The sequence below is a fragment of the Chiloscyllium plagiosum genome, unplaced genomic scaffold (assembly GCF_037043375.1).
Source record: "Chiloscyllium plagiosum isolate Xiang-an unplaced genomic scaffold, Cpla_swu_hap1 HiC_scaffold_4, whole genome shotgun sequence".
Taxonomy (NCBI): domain Eukaryota; kingdom Metazoa; phylum Chordata; class Chondrichthyes; order Orectolobiformes; family Hemiscylliidae; genus Chiloscyllium; species Chiloscyllium plagiosum.
The window spans coordinates 59,540,442-59,566,950 of NW_028270142.1; the positions used below are offsets into that span (position 1 = coordinate 59,540,442).

The 26,509-nt window shown below is 39.8% G+C and overlaps 1 protein-coding gene across 11 annotated transcripts in view; it reads left to right on the plus strand.

Annotated features, from left to right (window-relative positions):
- The window catches only part of LOC122549160 (neurocalcin-delta), a 356,229-nt gene extending 338,584 nt beyond the window's left edge, over window positions 1-17,645 (plus strand). For all 11 annotated transcript variants that reach the window (XM_087986280.1, XM_087986275.1, XM_087986278.1 and 8 more), the window contains 2 exons: window positions 8,631-8,736; window positions 11,464-17,645. In XM_087986280.1, the coding sequence (XP_087842406.1) occupies window positions 8,631-8,736; window positions 11,464-11,561 (204 nt within the window). In that variant the 3' untranslated portion in view covers window positions 11,562-17,645. The remainder of the gene's footprint in view (window positions 1-8,630; window positions 8,737-11,463) is intronic.
- The last annotated feature ends 8,864 nt before the right edge of the window (window positions 17,646-26,509 follow it).

The following is a 26,509-nucleotide window of genomic DNA, read 5'->3' on the forward strand; positions in this document are numbered from 1 at the left end:
ACTCACCTCTATTTACTAAGCCAGGTAGACCAGCTCAACTAATGTTATCAAAATTATCCTGCAGCCTTTAGAAAGAGGCATTGAATGATGTCACTTACAGTGCAAGGACAATGGAAACTTATTGGTGTCATTCTGCTGTTAGGAAAAATGTCAATATTCAAAATATTTTTCCTTTCCCAATGCAGTGTGAATGGTAGACTGCAGATCACTCTGTTCACAGCCATACAATAAGATGGGTTCTGCGAAAGATTTCCTCTACTGCTCCATACTGTCTCTGTCCCTTACAGCAGCTAAGGGACAGTGAGAGACAATAGTTACTGACCATTTATCTCCCCTGCAGCACTTAGGTTGTCAGGAAGATGACTGTCTACCATTGACTCCCTTCACTGACACACAGCGGCAGCGGTGTGTGCAATCCACAAGATGCATTACAGCAACTCACCAAGGCCCTTCTACAGCAACTTCCAAATTCATGACCTCTACCACCTTGAAGGGCAAGTGCAGCACCTACTAGTTCCCCTCCAAGCACACGCCATCTTGACTAGGAACTATAAGGCCGCTCCTTCACTGTCACTGGCATCAAAATCTGCAAGTCCTTTCATACTCCAACTGGATTGCAGTGGTTCAAGGAGTGGCAGATGGAGTTCAACCCTGTCAAGTGTGAGGTTGTCCATTTTGGAAGGACAAATAAGAATGCGGAATACAGGGTTAACGGTAGGGTTCTTAGTAAGGTGGAGGAGCTGAGGGATCTTGGGGTCTATGTTCATAGCTCTTTGAAAGTTGCCACTCAGGTGGATAGAGCTTGTAAGAAGGCCTATGGTGTATTAGCGTTCATTAGCAGAGGGATTGAATTCAAGAGTCGTGAGGTGATGTTGCAGCTGTACAGGACCTTGGTAAGGCCATATTTGGAGTACTGTGTGCAGTTCTGGTTGCCTCACTTTAGGAAAGATGTGGAAGCTTTGGAGAGGGTGCAGAGGAGATTTACCAGGATGTTGCCTGGAATGGAGAATAGATCATACGAGGATAGGTTGAGAGTGCTAGGCCTTTTCTCATTGGAACGGCGAAGGATGAGGGGTGACTTGATAGAGGTTTATAAGATGATCAGAGTAGACAGTCAGAGACTTTTTCCCCGGGTACAACAGAGTGTTACAAGGGGACATAAATTTAAGGTGAAGGGTGGAAGGTATAAGGGGGATGTCAGGGGTAGGTTCTTTACCCAGAGAGTGGTGGGGGCATGGAATGCACTGCCTGTGGGAGTGGCAGAATCAGAATCATTGGTGACCTTTAGGTGGCAATTGGATAGGTACATGGATGGGTGCTTAAGCTAGGACAAATGTTCGGCACAACATCATGGGCCGAAGGGGCTGTTCTGTGCTATATTGTTCTATGTTCTATCACCTTCGCAAAGGCAACTAGGAGCAGGAACTCAATGCTGGTCCAACCAATGATGCCCACATTATATGAAAGTAAAAATGTTATGACATAAATCTAATTTATCTGGATTGTCAAAATGTCCATAATAAATGCTCCATAATAAACTAATAGTAAGGCCAGAGAATGCAGAGTTGGGGTAGAGTGGATTGCTAGCTGACTTCAAGCCAGAAAGCAGAAATTGTGAGGAAAGAATAGTTATTTCAAGTAGCAGAACATGGGATATTCCACAAGGATTAGTGCTAGACGTACAATTTACATCAATTTGGAATCAAAATCACTATTTCAAATCTGAAGATGACAACAAATTGAAGGGATTTGTCAATAAGGAGGACTGCATCAAATATCAGAACATTAATAAACTTTACAAAATGATTTACAAATAATTAGTAAATGAAGTTAAATTTGAGATTGTACATTTTAATAGGAAGAATAGGGAAGTCATTTATTGTTGGAATGTGCAGGTCTCAGAATTGAAGAACAAAAGGATCTAAGAGTACAAATACAGAAATCATTAGAAATTGTTCCACAGCTTAGCAAGACCATAAGAAAAACAAATGAAGCACTTGCTTTTGGGGATGGATAGAATTGGGGAAAAAAGAAAAGTTGAGCTCAACTTGTCTTGCACCTTGCATTCCATATTATAAGCAAGATATAAAAGCACTGGAGAGATTTACAGGGACAGTACCAGAATTGTGTACCAGAAAGGATTGACAGGCCTACTCTCTTAGTAATAGAAGGCTGAGGGGTGCCTCCATTAAAATCTTTAAAAATATGAAAGCTTTTGTGAGAGTGGAAGCTGAGAGAATGCTTTGTGTTGTTAGGGATGAACATGACCAGAGATCGTTATTATAAGAGAATTATCAAGAAATCTATTGAGGAAATTCAAAATAAATCTCTTCAGTCAAAAGTGATGAGAATATGGAATATACCACAGCAGGGAGTAGTTGAAGAGAATATTATAGATACATTTAAAGGGAAACTAAAAATGCAGATGAGATGGGAGTCAATGAGTATAAAAGTAGAGAAAAGCTGGGAGGAGGCATGACTGCTGCATAAACACTGGCATTGGGTCAAATGGCTTTTTCTGTGCTGTACATTCTGTGTAATCCTATGTAATTTAACAATTTCATGCGGTATAAGTTTAATAGGATGCCATTTATTTCTCAAATATAAGCACAAACGTAGTGCCATCTTCAGTCTAGAAGCAGAAAACAATAACTGTGAATCAGTGTTTTAGTACAGTTCTTGCTTCAAATTATGAACAGGCTATGGGTAAATTACATGTTTTGCAAAAAACACTGAAACTGTATTGTTGTAACTCCATTGTGTCAATGCATATGTTGATCCATTGGTACACTAATTTCTGCTGTCTGAAAAAGTTTAACTTTGCAGAGCCATATAATGAAATAATAAATCCAATGATCAAAGTCTTGGTCAAAGTGGTAGGTTTTAAGGAGTATTATAAAGGAGCAAAGTGAGGTATACAGACAGATGTGTAGGAGCAATTTTCCAGAGTTTGGGGCCAAGGTAACTTGAAGGACAGCCACCAGTGTTGGAGCAAATGGATATATTCAAGAGACCAGAATGAGAGGAGTGCAGTTATCTTGAGAGATTTGTGGTGCTGGAGCTGTTTGTAGGGGTAGGGACAAGCGTGGCAAATGAAAACAAATAGGAGAATTTTAAAATCATGGCAATGCTTAACAAGGATCTGTTGTATGTCAGCATCCAGCATAGGAGTAATATGGGAATAGGACTTGGTGCAAGTTAAAATATAGAGTTATGGAAGTCTATAGCACAGGACCCTTTGGCCCATTGGGTGTGTGCTGGTCAAAAACAACTATCTCACTATTCTAATTCCATTTTTCAGTACTTGGCCCATAGCTTTGCATGTTTTGGCATCGCGTATATATCTGAATACTATTTAAATGTTACGAGGATTTCTTCCTCCACTTCCCTTACAAGCAGTAAGTTCCAGATTCCCATCACTGTTGGGATGAAAACATTTTTCCCCTCATTGTCTCTAAATCCCCTTACCTTAAAGGAATGTCCCATGGTCATTGGTCCCTCTAACAGGGGAAAAAGTTTCTTCCTGTCTACCTTATCTATGCTTCTCAAGATTTTATATATTTTAATCATGTCCCCCTTCAGTATCCTCTGTTCCAAGGAAAACAGTCCCAGTTTATCCAATCTCCCTTGATAAGTAAAACTCGCTAGCTCTGACAACATCCTGGTAAATCCTTTCTCCCTCACCAGTGCACCCTCACTAGTGCAATCACAATGCTCCTATAATGTGGACTCTAGAACTGCACAATACTTTGTCTGTGACCTAACTAATGTTTATACAGTTATATAGACAGCAAAGATTTAGTTGACCTCAAGTTTACAGAGTGAAGAATGTGAGAAATCTGCCAAGAGTGGATTGAAATAGAGTATTGAGGTAAGAAAGACGTAAATGAGGGTTTCAGTAGCAGATCATCTGAGATTGGTGTTACAATCTATGTACACACTGATAACGGGAAGTTCAAATTTTGTTTAAAAGTTAGTAGCTGTAAGGGTGACACAGCAAGATTTCACATTATAAGAGTTTTACAATAACAAAAGACTAAAAACACTATAGACTAAACATTATTTTGGGAGGCAACTTATATTTAAATCACAAAACAGAACATGCTCCTGTTTTCTTTTAGCACAGTTGAAAACATGCTTCATGAATATACTTTATACTGTCTATCAAGTAGACCTTCCGTTCTCCTGGACTTGTCCAAGGTGATTCTTAGCTCCCAGAGGTTTAATTATGGGCTGTGTTTATTGGCAAAACCACTGTTACATATAGCAGTCTGTGAGTTTGAAAAATGAGAGAGCTGCACTTTGAATGAATGTGGTTAAAAAAAAACGACCGAGACAATTCTGCTAAAATTTGTTCCAAGCAGCAAGCAAGTAAACAAACTGCAACAATTTCAGTGACTTAAATTTTAAACTAATTGTAAGATTCATGAAAAACGGCAACCATTATAAATCATACTTCTGATGGCTGCTCAATCACCTAGTCTCCATAAAGGCATAGTGTGATGTTAACCTAACTCGGAGGCTGTATTATGATTGTAACTGTGTATTTAAAGGTCTTTTAAGTTGAATTACTTTCCTTTCCTTTGCAGTCATCCTATCTTTGTGTTAACTTTTTCTGTTGATTTGCCTTTTATGTTGGACCTCCATTTAATCTATTGACCCTTTTAAGTTAACCCCCCTTCTGGGTTCAGGACCCTTGCCAGCCACTTCCAGTTCAGTTGAATGAGTTGGTGTGGCTGCCTCGTTTGATGAGGATAATGGGCTCCGTTAGCCTTCATCACTAACACTGTAATCTCTTAAGTAGTGGAAGCCTGAGCCCCTCTGATTGTAAGTGTTGTTGAAGTACTCAACATGGTAAGTCTTCATTGCATGGTTGCTCACTGGTTAGCACTGCTGCCTCACAGCACCAGGAACCCAGGTTCGAATCCACCCTCAGGTGACTGTGTGGAGTTTGCATATTCTCCGTGTCTGTGTGGATTTCCTCTGGGTGCTCTGGTTTCCTCCCACAGTTGAAAGATATGCAGGTTAGTTAGATTGGCCATGCTAAATTGCCCACAGTGTTCAAGGATGTGCAGGCTAGATGGATTAGTCATGGTAAATATGGGGTTACAGCGATAGGTTAGAGATGTGGATCTGGGTGGGATGCTTTTCGGAGGGTCTGTTTGGATTTGATGGGCTGAATGACCTCCTTCCACTCTGTAGGAATTCTGTGATTGCATCCACATTTATTCCTATGAGTAATCACTTTAGAGGCAGTGGTTCTAATTTTAAAAAATTGCTGTATCAGGTTCTGTCCTCAAATCTATTTAAACATTCTTGATGTGAATTTGAAAGAAAACCATTTAGCCTATTGACCCTATTCATTTGGTGGAATGTATTTCATAGCAGTAAAGCATATGAGATACACTTTGTATTTTGCATATTATTCACTCTTGGTGAATTGCTGAGAGTCATTGGGGTGAGGAATGTCAGTAATGGACAGCAAATGATTATCATTAGCTAGCATCAGCCTCATGCCCCCTGAGGGTCACACACAGACAGAGCCAGCAATAGTACCATTCTCATTATATTCAGCTCAATGTCAGGTAAGTGCCCCCTACTACACCACTGGGAGGATTTTCTTGACCGAGTTCTCTGAAGTGCAGTTCAGCCAATCTGAATTGAATCAGATGTTAAATTTATTGTATGAATCTGAATGTGTAATTTTAAATGGGGGCAATAATTTCTTCCTGATGCTACCAAGAAATCTTAGTGGCCGCCCTTCCACAGCCTTTTTGTCACCAGTCTTACTAAAACAAAACTAGAAGGACAAGGAGCTGCAACAGAACAAAGGAATCCACAACCCGCTAGCACTCTTTTTAGATTGCATTGTGGAACATGAATGGAAACAGGTTAGAGCATTAAAATACTTCCTCACAGAAGATCGTGAGTATCTTGCAGTAATGATATTGTGATAAGAATTTGTTCCAGAAAAATTGTAAGTTCTGTTACTCAAAGCACATCATTGAGGTTTTGGAGTGGGATATCACACTCTTAGGTTTAGAATTGTGCTTCCATGGGAAGTATTGTGTAAATTACAAAGAGCAATACAGCACACTAACAAGCCCTTTGGTCCACCAAGATTGGGCTGAGAATTGGTGCTATTTTAAAATGTGGATGGTATCTATTCCCTGCCTATTTATGCATCTGTCAAGATGCCTCTTAAATGTTGTTATTGTATCTGCTTCTGCCACCTCCTTTGGCAGTGCAGTCCAGGCACTAACCACCCTCTGCGTAAAAAGAACTTGCCTCTCATGTCTCCTTTTACCTTAAGCCTATGTCCCCTAATAATTGACAATTCCACCCTGGGTAAAAGACTCTGACTCATATTTATCCCTGCCTCTCATAATTTTGTAAACCTTTTTCAGGTTGTTGCTCAACCTCCGAAGTTCAAGTGAAAATAAACTGAGTTTGTCCGATATCTTCTCATTGCTAATACCTTCCAAACCAGGTAACATACTGGTAACATCCTGGTAAACCAAACCTTCCACATTCTTCAGGTAGTGGGGCGACCAAAACTGTATGCAATATTTCAAAGGGGGCTTAACTAAAGTTCTGTACAGCTGCAACATGACTTGCCAATTTTTATACTCTATGCCCCGAATGATGAAGGCAAGCATGCCATATACCTTCTTGACCTTTTATCTTTTGAGGGAAATGTAATTCTCAATGGGTTAAATTCATAAAGCAGCAGAGTTAGGAACAGTAATTCAGAATTCAGAGGAGACATCTACTACAGAGTAATTTAGATAATTAAAGTTGTTTGGAATTCTAGTGAATGTTCACAAATATTGAGATGAGCTCAGTGTGAGGATAACTGCTGAGAATTGGTTTTGTGCTGTAAATTCTATGCAGATCTTTATTTTAGTAATGATGGATTTCTGTGAGAATGGATCATTAATTGTAGTTGACAGGTTTGAGTTTCTGAGTGGGAGATGGAGTGACAATCACAGTCTTTCACTTCTGCTCGGGAAGAAGAAAGAAGATATTTGGTCAGCCAGACAACAAGGCTTGGGGGAGAAACCTAGATCAGAGTGGTGCTGGAAAAGCACAGCAGGTCAGGCAGCATCCGAGGAGCAGGGAAATCGATGCTTCGGGCAAAAGCCCCTCATCAGGAATGGAGGTTTCCAGCATCTGCAGTCCTCACTTTTGCCTTGGGAAGAAGCCTAGTCTAGCAAGGAAAACCCTGGTGATATCAAACCTAGAGCTAGTCACAAACAGCAGGCCAAATAGGAATAGTTAAGAGTAGTAGAGAGAGTGCAGTGTATGGTTCATTACTTTTCTTGTTCTCTTGGATTCAGGCATTTTGATGAATTGAGGTGAGATTTGTTTATAATGATCTTTCAGCACTTAGAGCAATGTGATTTTCTCTCTTGGAAATACTTGATGGTGTCTAATATTATTGTTTAATGTGTTTGAGATCATTTTTTTATGCTTTCCGATACAATTGGGGCAGCACAGTGGCTCATTGGCTAGCACTGCTGCCTCACAGCGCTAAGTACCTGGGTTTGATTCTAACCTTGAGTGACTGTCTGTGTGGAGTTTGCCACATTCTCCCCATGTCTGCATGGGTTTCCTCCCACAGTCCAAAGATGTGCAGATTAGATGGATTAGCCATGGGAAAAGCATGGTTACAGGGAAAGGTAGGGGAATGGGTCTAGGTTGGTGTGGACTCGATGGGTTGAAAGGCCTGCTTCCACAGTGTAGGGATTCTATAATATGGCTGTTTTTACATTTAAAAGCTGACTTTATCTCACCAATGCATTTCTGGCTACCTTCAGTATGATTGGAGAATCATGCATAAGAGCTGAAAATGTGTTGCTGGAAAAGTGCAGCAGGTCAGGCAGCATCCAAGGAGCAGGAGAATCGACGTTTCGGGCATGAGCCCTTCTTCAGGAATGAGCCCTTCTTCCTGAAGAAGGGCTCATGCCCGAAACGTCGATTCTCCTGCTCCTTGGATGCTGCCTGACCTGCTGCGCTTTTCCAGCAACACATTTTCAGCTCTGATCTCCAGCATCTGCAGTCCTCACTTTCTCCTCAAATCATGCATAAGGCTGCATGTGAAAGTGGAAATACTCAGCTGATCAAATATGAAGTGCAGAAGCATCAAATTCAATCCAAAACATTAACTGTTTCTCTTTCCACAGATGCTGTTAGATCTGCTTAGTATTCCCAACAATTTCTGGTTTCATTTCAGATTTTCAATGTCTGTAGTATTTTGCTTTTATGTCAAGCTCAGATCATGGATATTATTGTTATGCTCCTAACTTTTATGATGATATGATTTGATATTGGGAAAAATTGACCCATTAACAAATATAGTCCCTTGGAATGCTTATGGTAGCGACTCATCACAATGTAACAAAGCAATATCCCAGGCAAGGCCAAAGCTTGTAACAGGGAGCAGATTGCCTTCATATTATCTTAGCCTCCAAAAGGAAATGAAAATAATTTCATTCAAGTTTGTATTTAATGCATCAGCACATAACTCAACTCAATATTAGGCTGATAGACAAACTCTGCAGCAACTGATGAATGTGAACCTGTGTCGATGCAAAACTGCTAGATGTACTTTTCAAAATGTTTTATAGGCAATCTATAAAATGGTTTCTTCTGTGATGAAGATGCCAGAAGATGAGTCAACACCTGAGAAAAGGACGGAAAAAATATTCAGACAGATGGATACCAACCGAGATGGTGAGTTCATGAGTTCTACAGTAATCTCGAGTCTTTATCTCTTACAAAATTTCACCAGACAGCTCATCTTTATAATCTATTACATAAGACATGACACTGTCAATAACCTACAAGTCAACATTTATTGACTGATAATGTTTATACAATCTCTGCAAATAACTTGGTTGATATCACTGATTAAAAACAGACCACAAGTAATTTGGTGCTAGAATGTTCAGCAGTGTTGGTTGAAAGTACAACCCTTTATCCATAGCTCTCTTCATAATAGAGTATTTATAGAATATGCTACTGTGCATGGCACTTACCTTTTACGGCAAGTATCTTGGAGAACTCCCAAAGGATGTATTTAAAAGGGGAAGCAAAACATAAACTGTAACTTTATACATTTCTTACCAAAGTGACTAGTTGAAGAACATAAAATAAATGCTAAATGTTTCAGTTCCATTTACACATGCATGAATACAATATTATTAGCACTTTTTAACTTCACCATAAAAATTCCTATCTGTTGTTGATTCAGTGTTTTCTAAGCACAAACTAAGACTGTCTGAAGTAATGAGTGCATTAAAATAGCACAGAGGAATTAAATGTGTCTTTGTTTTGGTAGCCACTGATATTACTTTACCTTGAAAATTATCATTACATTTTTTCAATTACAATATTTCCTTCTGTCCTGCTGACCCATTAATCTATAAACACTGGCTATCTCTGATGCTTAGGCTCAAGTTGCTATTCTTCAAAAGTGTGTTAGATGCTGAAAGATTTTATTTTTCTCTCCACTTTTGTCTGCATTTGCTGAAGAGCTACAGTATTAGATTATTTTCAGTAGCAGCTTAAAATAACTTTTTTTTATATAGATGAGCCTTTGGGCATTGACAGATAGGTCCATCATGAGGGCAAACACTGTCACAGTGGAACCCACTGATTACTTATCTATTGTTAACGCACGGACATTTTCTAGTATTGGTCACTGAATAGCAGTCAGGAGTAGCAAATTTCCCATCATGAGCACAGCCTAACTGAGATTAATTTGGGCCAGCAATAGGGATATTTTGTCCTGTTTAATCAGTTATACCAAGCTTTTAGAAACCAGGGACTATCAGAATGCCAGTGTTGTCAAGCAATTTATTTGTGGACTAATATTATAGTTGAGTCTGATATCTTGTCTGTGAGCTCTGGTTCTTTCTCCGTAAGCCATCCTCATATATCGGTTGTAACAAGGAGCACTGAAATTGGTTATCTTTATTAGCTCCCCAGTCTGGGACACGGACATGACCCTCGCATGTAAATCTGTAATGAAAAGGATTCCAGCCTCTAGTGACTGTACAAACTCCACACAGACATTCTCCCAGTGTCTGCGTGGGTTTCCTCCGGGTGCTCCGGTTTCCTCCCACAGTCCAAAGATGTGCAGGTCAGGTGAATTGGCCATGTTAAATTGCCCGTAGTTTTAGTCAGAGGGAAATAGGTCTGGGTGGGTTACTCTTCAGAGGGTCGATGTGGACTGTAGGGAACCTAGTCTAATTTAAAAAGAACAATGAGAGGAGAATATCCGCAGGAGTTGAATTGTTATTTTCCAGAATGTACTTCTCAACAAATTTATTACACAGCAATGTATTTTGATAATGTAGACTTTCATAAGCCTTTACTGATGTGATTTTTTTTTTAATATAAGCAATACAATCTTGTTGGCTGATGAACTTCAATACAATTCCAGAAATTGGACTCAAGATAATGATGAAAGATGTGGTATATTTTCCAAACCAAAAGACGGCTGAATCAGTCATTTCTTTGTATTATAAGCTAATAAGCAAGTTGGATTGATATGTTAAAACAGTTTACATTTGAACACTCTTCTCTTGATGGTTCAGCCATTTAGATATATTACATCTGTCTCTAAATTTACATATTTTAACCTTTCCAGCAACTGAAGCCACATTTGTGCCAGATTGGCATCATTTTGATTCTATAAATAAAACACTCGTTGCTTTTCAAAGGACCAATTTGGCTTTACATCTCAAAACCAAATTTCTTCATCCTGACCAATCTGATGATGAAAGAACCTGCCTGTTAATTTTTAACATCCGGACTGCTATTTGAATTTGTGTTGAAAAAAACAGTTTCCATCATTACTGCAGTTACTTTTTAAAAATGGGTTTATCCAATATATCCACACTGATCTGTGATATATAATATTGAGGTAAGCTAAATCATCGGAACTGGAAACATGCGGAAGGGAAATGAAGCTGAGGGGAATATGTGCCTGTCATGGTTACATCTCTTTCCAAAGTCCATTATTACTTCGAGTCTTTGCATGTTTTTCTCATGCTGTTTTGTACCTAACTTTACAATGCACTGACCTACATGGAGACTGTGGGAGGTCTTCTACCTCACTCTTGACAGTTAAGATTTTTCAGCTAGTTATATGGATTAATTCACAATGAAAGAGCATGAAAACCATTTGGCATTAAGATGTGAGGGATGAAGTGTTGATTTAAGTGCAGATTTAGGCAGTTCAGTGGTGAAAAAAATGTTTTTTGAAATACACAATTACATCTGATGTCTCGAGAAATGTAGTGCTTGTTATTGAAAATTTTTAAAAAATAAAAATATTGTGTTCAGAACTCTGCTGTATATATCATGTTCCCATTCATCTGTACTTTCCATTTTTCCAGTCTGCTTGACTATTCTTAAATTATCTATGTTTAGATATTCTCCTTTTTTTTATAGGAAAGCTATCCCTTGAGGAGTTCATCCGAGGTGCCAAAAGTGATCCTTCTATCGTCCGTCTCCTTCAGTGCGATCCCAGCACTGCTGGGCAATTCTAATTCCAAAATGAAGAATACGACATTTAGTGTGACTGTGTTTCTGCTTCCTGCAATTACATCACCAGTGGCTTGGCCACTTGTTTGTGGCTGAACATGCCATCTTTTAGCCCTGTTTGCTTTTTAATTCTGAATTTGTAAATGGCTGTTTAATTAATTAAACACTGTGTCTGGAATTATTACAGAATTTTTTCAGCTGTGTGAATATATTGTTACAATGATTGTAGTTACTTTGAACAGAAATCTTTTAGGTATTTTTTAAATTTGGAATAGAGAGGGGATAATTTATAAAGGATTTGATTTTGTTTTTCTGTAACCTTGTGCCTCTTAGTTGTGGAACTGGAAGGAACAGATAATTACGTCTGTGAGAGATGAGCCCTAGCAGATCAAATGCTGGTTACTTTTCATCCCATTACATTCAAATCGAAAGAAAAGCAAGCAGTACATAGTTTGGTGAATGTTTATGTTGTAACCTTGTGTGAGAAATGTTAATATTCAAGTATATTAGGAGTCAGTCAAATCCAGTGTTTTAGCATTAAGAGGGTGAATATAAATCTGAGATGGAATTCCTCTGGAGTTTATAATTAGGATGCTCAATATATTAGAGTTGCTAAACCCAAGTTAAATGAAGTTCTAGTCTGTCAATTGAAAGATGTGGAAGGGAAATGTATTCTGTAAAACTACTTATTGTAAAGCTCTTTGTCAAAGAGCTTGTTGTGCTTTGCTATGCGGTCAATCCCTGTTACAGTGCACACAAGGTGAATTCTTAAAGTTTGACAGCAGTGTAAAATAGACAACAGCAAGGTAGTGTACCTAACCCCATTTTCCTTCCAGTTGACTTCAGTTGAAAGCTTTCCAAAGGGAATTGCGATCAAGTGTAGTCTAAAATGAAGATAACAAAAGTTTATTAGACCAGGGCATACAGATACAATACTGTTTCCATTTTAAAATCATTTATTCTGTTTTTATTTTTAAATAGTACTTTAATTTTGTTCTACTAATTATGGTTAAATAACAAAACTTGCAGCAACTTGCAAGTTGGAGGATTGATGTCTCTTGGCATGTTGAGGAATTGGGAGATATTGAGAAGTTATAATTCCACCACTCATGGGAGACTGCAATTAGAGTTTGATTAGTTTACAGAGGAAGGTCTGCCATAACTGTGAACAGCAGAACTTATAATGGAAGAAGTAGTGCATAAGTCGTACATGTACATATTTTAATATAGTTTATAGGACACTATACTGCAGGCTTCACAATAACACACAAATAATTGTCTCCCTTAAATAATGCTGGTAAATGTCTATCTGCAACCTTAACAAATCTTTTTTCTTGCTTTTCAGTTTAATCTTCCAGAGAATGCCTTGCAGTTCATAACATATCCTCACATCTTAGCATGACTATTTTCCTTACTGCTATTTACTGTTTCCTCAATATAGCTTACTAATGGGAAAGTCTCATGAAGAATATGCACAGACGATTGAGAGAACTAAAAATGTAAATATCGTAGATCATGCCAAAAAGTGACCCAACTTTTTATTTGTTTTAGAAGTCATGCTTTTCTATGTGCTCAAGTTACAAGTTGACTTTCCCAAATATTTCCGCTATGAAATGCTATACTTGCATTAGTGATTGGCCTAAATTTTTCATCCTCAGAGTGATGTGTTTTCCTTACTTTGAAATATATAAGTTGGGATAGGAAATCAAGTAGATAATGCAAAGGAATCTAACTATCTCTTACCATGCCCATATGGAGAGGACCATGTAAGACATGGTGAAAGAAGTGGGTCCTGCAGTTAAACAAACAAAGCTCCAGGCTGTTGCCAAGCTAGGAGTGGTAACATTTGCTAACTCAGCAAATAACTGCTAGAGCAAGGAAATTCTGTATTGGTGAAAAACTGCTGTGAGAATAGAAGAAGGAGAATCTGACCTAAAGAAGATGCCCAGGACCAAATATGCCTTCAGAATAGGGACCAACTACTGGCCTGATTTTGAGCAATATGCATCGGAATGGGCTTCTAGAAATCATCAAATTGTTTATGCCAGCACCAGAAATGAAATTTATATACATGCACTGTGTATATATGCAATGCTGCAAGATTTTACGACCAACATCTAATTGATGTGACTATGTCATGGAATAAAAACTGTCTAGTATTGTGGTAGAGGGACTAAATCACTTGGTACCTACCCAAAGAACAGATGCCAAAATGGCCTGTTCCCAGCAATTTGTCATCAAAAAGTGGCAAAATCACAAATACCCATTGGGTCATGTTAGGAACATGGGCAAAATTTCAATGAAACTCAAATGCCAGTAGCCAAACTGTGCAATGGAAAAGTTATAAAACAATTGATTCCAGTGGAACTTACAAGTCATGAGAAGACCAGATTCACATACTATCCTGCAATGATATTAAAATACTTGATAATTTTCAAACTTAAAACCATGCTGACCCTCAAGTTCCCTGCTTTTGTTTACATCCTTGACAATGGCTAGATAGATGAAGATTGAATATAGTTATGGAATAGTCACATTTGGAATAGGTATCCCAATGGCCTATGTCAATATTCAGATTATTAGTGTGAGGCTTGTTCAATTCCCACATGACTAGTGAGATCAGGTATATCACTTAGTTATATACCCAGCCGGGGCAGAGTGTTGGGTTATGATTGACTTCCATAATTCAGCAATTCAATGCATGACTCACCATGTTCATGGTGGATGGTTGACGGACAGAAAAACCTTTGCAAAGCACGGGGAAATATGTATGTTGCTCCACTTGATGTTTTGTGAATTCAGTATCAAGTTGTGAAATTGAGTGTCATTAAATCATTCAAAAAGTATGGGAGTGATTTTATGTGGAGGGGTGGTGAATGCCACAACAGAGTGGGATCCTTACAATGATGCCATAGCCATAGTGACTGAGAATGAACATTGGCAGATGCTGAAAACTATGAATTTAATGGTTTTAAAACGTTTTGATAGTGGTTAGAGATATTTTTGTGCAATTAATTCACTAAATAATCCCTGTCACATTAAGCTAATATAAATTACTGGTATTCTGCTGTTTCTCACATTCAAAATAGCAACCGCCCTACACCAGGCTTTCATACTTGCCATGTAAAAAAACTTTCCTATTTCTAAGGCTTCACAGATCGACTTGTACACCACAATCTACAGTATGCTCAAGTGCACAACCAGGAAAACAACTCGTGTCACAATTCAGAAACTTTAATTGTGTAATGGGTCAGTCTACAGAAAGCTTTACACTGTCATTGTGCAGAAACATACTTTTCCTGCAATGGTCATCTCTCTGATCAATTAACATTCAATCACTAATGCTCAACTATCCTAACCAACCGATCAATAGTAAAGTAGCCTGGGAGGTTTATTTGTCGTGAATTGAGAGTTAGTTGCAAACAAAATCTTAGTTGAGGAGGAAAAACAAACTGTTGTCAATTAAAGTATAACTAATTTATGCAGATCACCTTCACTGAGAATCCAAGATAATTGACTAAACTAACCAGAAACTTCAACTGATATTGGTATGTGTCTGGTTGTATGTTTTGAGGGATCCAAGTACTGAATTGCATTTACTAATGTTAAGGATAGGTGTTCTGTGTTGGCATGCAACACCAAGGGAGAAACATAAGTAATTTACAAATTAATTGGTTTCTGTAGTTTATGTTTTGCAAACAAAATCATTTGATGTGTGTTTTGAAATCTACAGGGTTCGAAGTGTTAAAATTTCTCACTACAATTTCAATAGAAATTTGCTGTTTCTATTCCCTTAATTGAATTGTGGGCAGAATCGCCTCATCATGATTAGCATGTGCTATGTACCTATGTTGTGTAAATTTCCTGCAACATCATGGCATAAAAATAAGCAAGGTTTGTGTTGTGATTTTGTTTGCATGTATATTCTTGAACTTAATGTTTTTTATGTTCTATTCAAAATAGAGAAAAGAGTTTCCTTTTATCTCCTGTGTCATTTGGGTGTAATTTCCACTTGTATATTAGATTAGAAGTTTTACAGTGTATAGAATTCCAATCATTTGCTTGCTTTCGGATTACATTCCATTCCCTCTGTTGTGGTGTATTAGTGAGACAACAATGAAGTTGGTGAATCTCTTGCTCATTTTGCTAGAAGTTATATTATTATAAAATGCATGCACCTTCGTGTGCTATAGTGTATGCAGAAAATCAGAGGACAATCCACTGCCTGTTTATGAAATTCATTTTGAAAGTATTGAATTGCAAGGAAAATTCAATTAGCTACTTTTAAACTTGCAAGGAATTTCATAATTGCAGATCAACCTCATATTGCATATTTCATATAAGTATTGGATAAGTTTTGATCATGTTAACAAATTCATGCTGATTCACAAAGATGATGTTAAAATGAGATTAAGTTAAACCGTTCTATTGTTTCTACACACACAAATATTAATATGCCTATATAAATGAGTTCTTAGTTCATCTGCAATAGGAAGGTTATTTCCATAGTGCAACTGTATTCTAATGTTAAAGAAAGGAAATTGGTATTTGAAGATGCAATCTGAAATAATCACAAACTACTTATTTTTAATCTTGCTGCTGGTGTTCTGTTTACTCAGATTATGAAAACGTTTCTGGATTACATATTTTGAGAAACCTACAATTAAAGGGAAAGGCCACCTCTGCTTTTGAACTGTGAATTCCTGAATGTTTTATAACATGATGTGGTGACAAATAATATTGTGGTGGTCTTCAAACAGGATATCTTTCAATCTTGAAATATGTTTGAGAGAATTGAGAAGGCAATTAGATTAGGTTAGATTAGATTAGATTCCCTACAGTGTGGAAACAGGCCCTTCGGCCCAACCAGTCCACACCAACCCTCCGAAGAGTAACCCACCCAGACCCATTTCCCTCTGACTAATGCACCTATCGCTATGAGTAATTTAGCATGGCCAATTCACCTGGCCTGCACATCTTTGTGACTTTGGGAGGAAACCTACGCAGACATGGGGAGAATGTGCAAACTCCACAAAGACAGTCACCCGAGGCTGGAATCGAACCTGGGACCCTGGTGCTGTGAGGCAGCAGTGCTAACCACTGTGCCACCCCTACTTGAATGGCAGTACAGAGGCAAAGACAGAAATTGGTGGAAATGCTCAACAGGTCAGGTGCCATCTAACAAATGAGAAATAAGATTATGTGAGAAGTTCATCACCTTTTGTCAGAATGGAACAGAAAATCTCGTCTTGCTTTTGTTTCACTTTCCAGCATCTGCGGTATTGAATCAGTGTTAGTGATTGTCTACATGGAGAGGTGAGACCATAAGACATGGGAAACATTCAGGTCTGCTCAGCCATTCACAAGGTCATGGCTGATCTGATAATCCTCAACCTCATTTTCCTGCCTTGACATGTTTGATGACAGTCTCCACAGCCTTCTGTGGCAATGAATTCCACAGATTATCTATTCTCTGACAGAAGAAATTCCTCCTCACCTCTGACCTAACTTGGTAAACCTTTATTTTGGGATTATCATCTCTCGATCTCTATTCTCCCAGAAAGGAAAATAACCTTGCAGCATTTATCCTGTCATTCTCCCCCCACCTCCCTAAAAATCCTTTATGTTTCAATGAAGTTACCTCTCATTCTTCTAAACTCCAAGGAATTGTGGGATCATGATCAATAATGACCAAGGTCAGTGAATGATGTAGGCTATTTTAAGCATCCGCAGTAGCACAGTACCAGGCAGCGATGGAATGCAAAGTACAGTTTTACAGTAGCCTCTTTATCCACCATTTTTACATTAACATTTTAGCACTACGTTGTCACATGGTTGTATATGTTGTACACACATTTGTATGACGTCTATCCTGGAGAAGTAGGAGATGGTTTAAGCACTTGCTAAATGCTGGCTATTACTCCTAACGGGATTAGAGCATCTGTCCGGTCTGAGTTTGCATAATTAAGAGGTGTTTGTCCTTGTGCCTTTAAAGTTAGTAATGTTCGTAAAAATACTAGACCTGTATGATATAAATAAAGGAGAAATTACATATGTACTAAATAAAAGTATAGAGGATATTAAACTGATCTCCCACAGCTGGGTCATGAGATTTCATTTACTATTACTGGTTTTGACGGTTCTTACACGTTCATTCAGGCGCTGTTTGGATAGTAAGTTTTTTAAAGGGGGTAGCGGTCTGATTTAATGTTTATTTTAAAAGTATAAATCCATATGTTAGTACAAGATGGTAAACCTAAATAAAAGGTAGAAATTGGTAGTACAGTGTCGGACAAGTCAGTTGCATATAAGGAAATTTCAGAGAGATAAATAGCAGCAGACTGTAGGGACATGTTAGTGGAGAAAACTACTTGATGTCCTGCAACCTATTCAGGTCCCGAGAAAGGATTCATAGAATCATAGAATCCCTATGGTGTGGAAACAGGCCATTTGGTCCAACAAGTCCACACTGACATTCCGAACAGTAACCCACCCACACCCATTCCACTATATTTATCCCTGACTAATGCACCTAACCCACACATTCCTGAACACTATGGGCAATTTAGCATGACCCATTCACCTAACCTGCACATTTTTGAATTGAGAGAGGAAACCGGAACACCTGGAGGAAACCCATGCAGACACGGGGAGAATGTGCAAGCTCCACACAGACAGTCGCCCGAGGCTAGATTGGAACTCTGGTCCCTGGCACTGTGAGGCCGCAGTGCTAACCACTGAATCACCAGGGGCTAATTAATATGATCTTTCCATGAGTTATGGAGCTACGACAGTGGGGTGGCATTGTTCTGAGTAGGTTATAGTATTAACACTTATTCAGGGGTAACCTTTGATACAGAATCAAGTCTGATTGTTCTTTGTAGCATGGGGTCAATAAGAATTGAAAGATGTAAAGAAACAGTAATGGGTTAAATTTATGTTTAAGTTGTAAGAGTAAATGTACGCCAAAAATGCAGTTTTATGAATGAGTGAATGGAAATGCGGTATAGAGTGCTTGTAAGTGAGTTAATAAAGAGAATCATAATACAATATCTCTCAGAATACAAGCCCAACCTGCATAACTTCTCTTCATGATCCCTCCAGCCTTGTGAAACTTCTGGACTGCCTCCAATGTCAGAGTATCTTTCCTTAAATAAGGAGCCCAAACCATTGTTTTCTCAACGTGATCTGACTACTATCTTGCACAGTTTTAGCAAAGCCACACTACTATTCTCCTCCACTCCTTTTGAAATAAAGGCTAACATTCTATTTGCTTTCCCGATTACCTGCTGAACTTGGGATGCTAGCTTTTTGTGATTCTTGGACCAGCACTCTCAAATCTCTCTGTTTTGTAGCTCTCTGCCAGCGTTTTCTGCTTAAATAATATTCAGCTCTTCTCTCCTTCCTGCCAAATTCCAGAACCTCATATTTTGCCATATAATATTCCATATGTCAAGATTTTGCCTATTCACTTAACCTGCAAGACTCTTTGTGTTATCCTCTTCTCTTGCCTTACTACTTATTTTTATGTCAAATGCAACCTTGGCTATAATTCTTTCCTCATCCAAGTATATGAATTAAAGGTTGCCATCCTGAAAATGGTTGACTTGCTCAAACTACTACTACTCTTTTAAAATAAATGATTTCTAACCAATAAGAAACATAGCAACAAGACTAAGCAATTCAACCTCACAAACCTGTTTCACCATTCAAGTAGACAGTGGCTAAAATGCATCACCTCATTTAGCCTATATCTAACCTTGCATACTCAAGATAATGCAAGCCTAACCTCAAGCAACCTGTGTTCACACTTTAACTTTCTTAACACAGAAGCAATTCCAGTGAATCTATGCTGCAGCTCTTTGAAGTTACAATATACCCCTCCTGAGGTTCAATAAAAGAGTTGAATATCATAATCAAAATAAAGTCAAATCAGAACTTCCTCTAACTCTAGCATGACGTTTGCCACTATGTATTTCAGTCTTTTTGAGCTTAAAGTCAATGTTCCATCAATGCTTTCATTAATTTTTGTACCTGTCCACCAGTTTTAGTAATATCTGTTCATAGATTGGTAAGTCCATGCTCATTTGTAGTTTCCTCCTTTATCATTTAGAAAATGCCCTAATCCATCTATTACATGCAGCAGTGCTATCTTGCTCCATGGCAAATGCCACACAAGTGTTAAGCAATAACCATCTCCAACTGGAGACCCATAACCCCATGACATTCAAAGGCATGAACATGGTTGAATCTCACTGCATTATCAACCTGGGCTTTGCTATTGACTAGAAGTTTAGCTGAGTATAAGAGCAAATCAGGCTGGCATTTCTGCAGTGGATAACTCACTTGACTCCCCAAAGCCTGTCCCCTATCTACAAGTCACAAGTCAGGAACGTGATGGAATACTCCCCACTTTCCTGGGTGAATGTGGCTCCCCAAGGAGCTTGAAACCATCCAGCGCAAAGCAGCTTGCTTGATTTGGACCACATCCACTACCTTACATTCTCATTCCCTCCATCACTGGTGCACAGTGGGAACAGTGTGTCTCATCCCCACGATGTACTGCAATAACTTAGCAAGGCTCCTTTGACTCTTTCTAAATTCTAGCCTATTATTATTTTGCCAGTCAATCAATTTTTCTCAATGGCTGACTGTTCAAATCCTACATTTTATGTGCATACAGGCTGAAATTTGTTATTTGTCTGTGGCAATTTGAAATAAGATGGACAGCACACAAAATTGGTACATCCACCACATTGCTATGGCCACAGGCTCTCATGCTACACCTTTCTCTGTAACATTGTTCATTGGGGCCAAATAGCAGGCAGCCCTTCCCTTTTATAGACCCTGATTCTTTAAACATGAATTTACAATAATGCACAACAGGCCTAATAACCTAATTAGAATTGTCACTGACAAGAAATATGTTGCACCAGAATGGGAAAGGCTTCAGTGATGTGACTTTGAAGGATTTAGTCAAACAACTGGAGGCCAGATGCACACATCTATATTTCAGACCCAATGCACTGTCATCGCTTCCCCAACAGAACACCCTGGATTCGCCACTAATCCTTATACAAATATCCTTCGGGGAAAGAACTCTGCCAAGTAAGGACAGCAAAATGATTGATTCTTAACTGCCCCAGATTCTAGGGCAGTTACTGATGGGCACTAAATGCTTACTTGCTCAGTGATACTCACTTTGCAAGGAACAATATATAAGAAAGGAACTTCATCCACACCCCTATCATGCCACTTGCATGCACATCACTATCCATCATTACTAATCTACATTCCCTAATCAAACTGACTTGAGGTCGAATTTGATGATGGCTAGAAGGAGGGGAGGGGTGTACAAACCCACTTTGGAGTAAGTGAGACCCAGGGCCACACCTTGTCAGTGGTAGGCACGGGGATGGTTGTCCCTATTAAGGGCTGTCCCCACAAAACCTGCTAGCTACCCAGGGGGCCAGCAACCTGACAACAACACCCACAACTTGCTGAGGTCACTGCTGGGATTGCAACCACAGATTGAGGGCATATTGATGACCAGGTTCCCTAAGAGGTAGGTAGGTGGGCTCTGAGGATGTAGGAGCCAGTTAGGCAGGCTCAGATGGGGCTGTGGGAATTGCTAAGAGTTTGGGTGCCATTGCCTTGTCATTGCCACCCAGTGGCCCCCCTTTTCTGGAAAGAGAACACCCTAATAGGAAGGAGCCTGCCAGGAGGGAAAATCTCCATCCTCTTTTAGAAGGTTGCCCGATCCCTGGAACGGGAGAGGTATACTACAGGATTTGCAGAGCTGTATCCCCCCTTGCTCTCTGTCAAGGCTCCCAAATAGGGTTGTTGGATGAGATCTTGGAATTGCTAACTCTGAGGCAGCAATCGAGACCTTGATTCCTGACAGCTGTGATACCCCTTTAATTTTTGTTTTGTTGGTGCATTCTGTCTAACAGAAAGCAAAGAAAGCCCTTTCTGTAGAGAGCCAATTTTCCTTCATTCAATAATCAGGATCAGCTTGCATCAACAATCAATGCCATATATCATTAATAATCAGGATCCAATTACATTTCCAACTGCGTTAACTATCATCAGCCTGTTGCTTCAATACTCAGGAAATGATTGCATCAGGAATCAAGATAATAATATATTCAAAATCAGAATTATTTCAATTAATAAACAGAACCCTACTGCCTCAATAGTCTAAATCCAGTTGTGGAAATAGCAAATTTCCAATTATGTCAGTAACAATGATCTTAAAGGTTAGTGCAAAGTGATCCTCTCCAAAGTCTGTTCAGCATCTACAAATCACAACTCAGGAGTGTTATGCAATGCCCAGCACTTACCTGAATGAGATGCATGACACCATCCAAGACACAGCAGCCTACCTGGTTGGCAACATATCCATTACCTTCAACGTTCACTCCCTCCACCACTGACTGTCAGTAGAAGCAGTGTGTACTATCTACAAACACATTGCAGAAAATCAAAAAGTCTTAGACAGTACCTTCCAAACCATGTCCATTTCATTCTAGAAGGACAAGCATAGCAGATACATGGGAATGCCATCACCTGCAAGTTCCCCTCCAAACCACTTGTCGTCATGACTTAGGAATATACTTGGAAACTGTTCCTGGGTCAAAATACTGGAACTCCCTCCCTAACAGTATTTATGGGTCTATCTACAGGACATAGATTGCAGCAGTTCATGAAGACGGTTCACCACCACCATCTCAAGGGCAACTGGGGATGGGCAATAAATGCTGACTCAGCCAGGAATGCCCATATCCCACGAACAAATTTTAAAAAGCAGAGTCCAAAGACATGAATAAACCATATTTTAAATGTTAATCAGTGAGGTGTTGCCTCAATAATGTGGATTTTATTACATTAATCAGAATGCTCTGACATCAGTAACCCAGGATTCAGCATACTAATAATGAAGCTCATATCATTCATGCTGAGTCCAAGACTCCTGTCACTTTATAATTCAGGATAATACTACAGTCCTTTTCAGCAATCAGCACTCCCACACCCACACTCCACAACTGCCCAAACACCCAGGGTCAAGAACTGAAGCCTACTGGTATTACACCACCACCCTCCCACCAAAGGTCAAGAAATGAAACCTGCCTGTTCTACCCCTCTCCACACTTCTCACTCCTTCCTTCCACCCTACATACCCCTCAGGATCAAGAACTGATGATCCCCATCCCAACAACTGCAGTTTCCTCACTATCTTAACCCCCTCCCTGGCTTAACAACTAATTTAATCACTTGATTTTCATCCTGGAGTTGCACATTTGAAGCATTAATGAGGTGTTATCAGGCAAAAGGTTGTGAAGTTATACTAGGATATGGTCTACAGAATTACAGAGCCATGTGTGACTAATGGTGCTGAGGACCCCGAGAATAATGGCAATGTGCACCCTCTCTGCTAATTTATTTACTATCTGTACTGAATATTGCATTTAAAGAGATCCCACTGATATTGAACATGCACCAAAGCCTAAAAGCACCCAAATAAAAATCATCAAATTTCACTCATGCCACTATTTTTGTTTGATATAGCAAAGTCAGTCATTATTGCTTTTAAACCTATAACTGTACAATATCATTTTGGCTGTATCAGAGGTGGTTATGGAAGTGTTAATAACTGATATTCCTCTTTTAAATAAGATCTCTGGCAACTGAACTAAAAATATTCCTCGTAGTCATAGACTCATTTTGTGAAGAAATCAAATATCTCAGTGGAAACGTTTGTCTTGCTCTAAAATCTAATTTCAGTGTTGGCCAAAAAAAAACTGTACTGATTGAACAACGTGAACTTACAAACAAAACCAATGTATTCTTGTACAGGACTTCACAGTAGCTTCAAACATTTCTAGTTAATATTAACTATACTGCATACAGAAGTGATATGATGCCAAACATTTTGGCAATGTTGTTAACAGCATCTGGGGAGATGAATGTGTTATATGCAGTTCACACTATCATAGGACATACCTAAAGCTCTTTATTATATGCAGAGAGTTTGTCCTGGTTTTGAGAGCGATCTTATGAAGTGTAAAATTAGAGCTATCCATATTTTAGCACCATGGGTGAAAAAGAACTGAGATTAGCATTTTTTTGTGACTATTTAATACTGGTCCTTCAGTGTACACCTTCTTGTTTGTATGATATCCAGTTTCCCGTACAGTAGTATACATTGCATTGCCATAGTCTGCCTGATAAACATTTCCAGAGTGGGACATGTTGTATTGCCATAGTGTATATGATATAAAATTCCACAGCATGATACATGTTGTATTGCCACAGTGTGTATGATATAAGTTTCCATAGGGTGGTATATGTTGTATTGCCACAGTGTGTATGATGTCACATTATTCTGGTTGTTACCTTGCAGATGTTGTAAGTCAAACGGCTGCAAAGTTCATGCACTTAGTATCAATATGTTCACCAGCAGTGTATTAAATGCCCTTTAATGCTTCACAGTATGACATAAGTGTTAAGCTGTAATTATTGACATTTTTCCTAAGGCTCACTTTTAATTAAAAATCATTATGTATGTATTTTACAGTTCCTTTTCTATTTTTGATTTTGGCAGACGTGTTAAAACAGATGCTCAGAAAGCATTTTGTGGCACTTAGCATGATTCAGTGTTGAACTGAGTAATGTGCACAAGAGAAAGGCAAAGTTTCACCTGTACATCCACTAACGTCATTTATTGTATCCATTGCTCCCGATGTGGTCTCCATTACATTGGGGAGACTGGACGCCTTCTTGCAGAGCGCTTTAGGAAACATCTCCAGGACACCCACACCAATCAACCCCAGCGCCCCATGGCCGAACATTTCAACTTCTTCCCCTCTCACTCTGCTGAGGACATGCAGGTCCTGGGCCACCTCCACTGCCACTCCCTCACCACCCGACGCCAGGAAGAAGAATGCCTCATCTTCCACCTCGGAACACTTCAACCCCAGGGCATCAATGTGGACTTCACCAGTTTCCTCATTTCCTCTCCCCCCATATTACCCCAGTTCCAACCTGCCATCTCAGCACCACCCTCATGACCTGCCCTACTGTCAATCTTCCTTCCCACCTATCCGCTCCACCCTCATCTCCGACCTATCACCTTCATCCCCACCTCCATCCACTCCACCCTCGTCTCCGACCTATCACCTTCATCCCCACCTCCATCCACCTATTGCATTCGCAGCTACCTTAGCCCCAGCCCCTCCCATTTATCTCTCCACCCCGGATGCTCCCTGCCTCATTCCTGATTAAGGGCTTTTGCCCGAAATGTTGATTTTCCTGCTCCTCGGATGCTGCCTGGCCTGCTGTGCTTTTCCAGCACCACTCTAATCTTGACTCTGATCTCCTTTCGCCTAGGTGATGCACATACCAGGCTTATTAACACATTAGGAAGACTGAGAAACCAGCACCTCACTGGATACTGGCACCTGGTGTAACCTGAATAAATGAAGTGGTCAGTAGTGCTCACCCAAGTCTATAAAGGCATCTGTCACTCAGGGGGTCCTGCCTCAGTAAGTCAAGGTCAGCCTCTGATATTAGTCCATGATTGTTCATCCAGTTGGGATTTTCTCAGCTGGGAGTCCGTGCTTCTGCTCTCTGGGGAGTGAGTCACAGTTAATTCTGTAGCTCCACAGCAGCAAATCCAGGGGAAAGTGCTAACATGATCAGGGAGATGTGCAGCCATTGTCTGGGAGAGAATCCTTGAGTGTGGAAGCAGGCCATTTAGCTCATCGAGTGTATCCAGAGAGATCCAAACCTATTCCTTGTAACCCTACATTTCCCATGGCTAACTCACCTAGCCTGCACATCATTGGACAATTTAGCATGGCCAATCCACCTAACTTGGATATCTTTGCTCAATGGGAGGAAATTGGAGCACCCAGAGGAAACCCATGCAGACACGGGGAGAACGTGCAAACTTCACACTGACAGTTGCCTGAAGCTGGAATCGAACCTGGGCAGGTAGAAGCTCTTGTTGGGTAGAGCTCAGGTGGGGGGGTAGGGAGGGGTGAAGCTTATGGAGTTCACAGAAAAGAGCAAAAGGAAACAGATCTGGATGTTCAAGGCCTAACCAATGAGTGAGATGGAGATTGGAAGCCACAGGCCAAGTTTTCATTGTCTCCCTCCTTCATGATGAAAATCAAAATTACACAATAGAGAAGAAAATGGCTGCAGCCACACCCAGAGTGGGCTGGAGACGTACCTTGACTTTTGAGGGAAGGGGCTGCAAGACCCACCGATGTGAAGCCTTATAGAAGGCACAAACATTATACACAGACACTGGCACCATGCAGACCTGAGGGGTCCCTGATCACTGGTGATCTCAGATTCTGTTGGCTTTCTGTTGCTGTACATCATGCTGCCCCAGACAGCACTGACCAGTTCTTTCACATCAACACTTTTGGACGCTGAGGCCAAGTCAGAATAGTGATGGTTGATTGTGAGGGCCAATGGTGTTAGCAGAACTCTCAGCCCTGTACACAGATTGTTCCTCTTGCCTCCAGATGCTGCAGTAGATTCTCAACACAGACACCGATCCATGGTACATCCTGCATGGACATTGAATTAGGTATCATCCTGGCACACTTACATTGGCAGATACTCAAACACACTGATAGAAGGTCAAAATAGTGCAATTTATAGAAATGTAATCGATCATGGGATAGTGCATTGTCATCCAGGCCACCAAATTGTCCTCAATAAGTTTTCTGCTCCCTCCCCCTCCCCCTCCCCCTCCCCCACCCCCTCCACTACATCACATTGTACTCCTTGGTTCTACAATGTGGATATGGGGAGCAGGCTCAGAAGTGAGCCTGTCACATGTTGGTCCCTGTTGATCCCAAACAATGGCCAGGATTTTCAAATTTATCCTCCGATTTTGGCCGCATGCACCCATCCATCAGGAATGAGATAGCCAGCC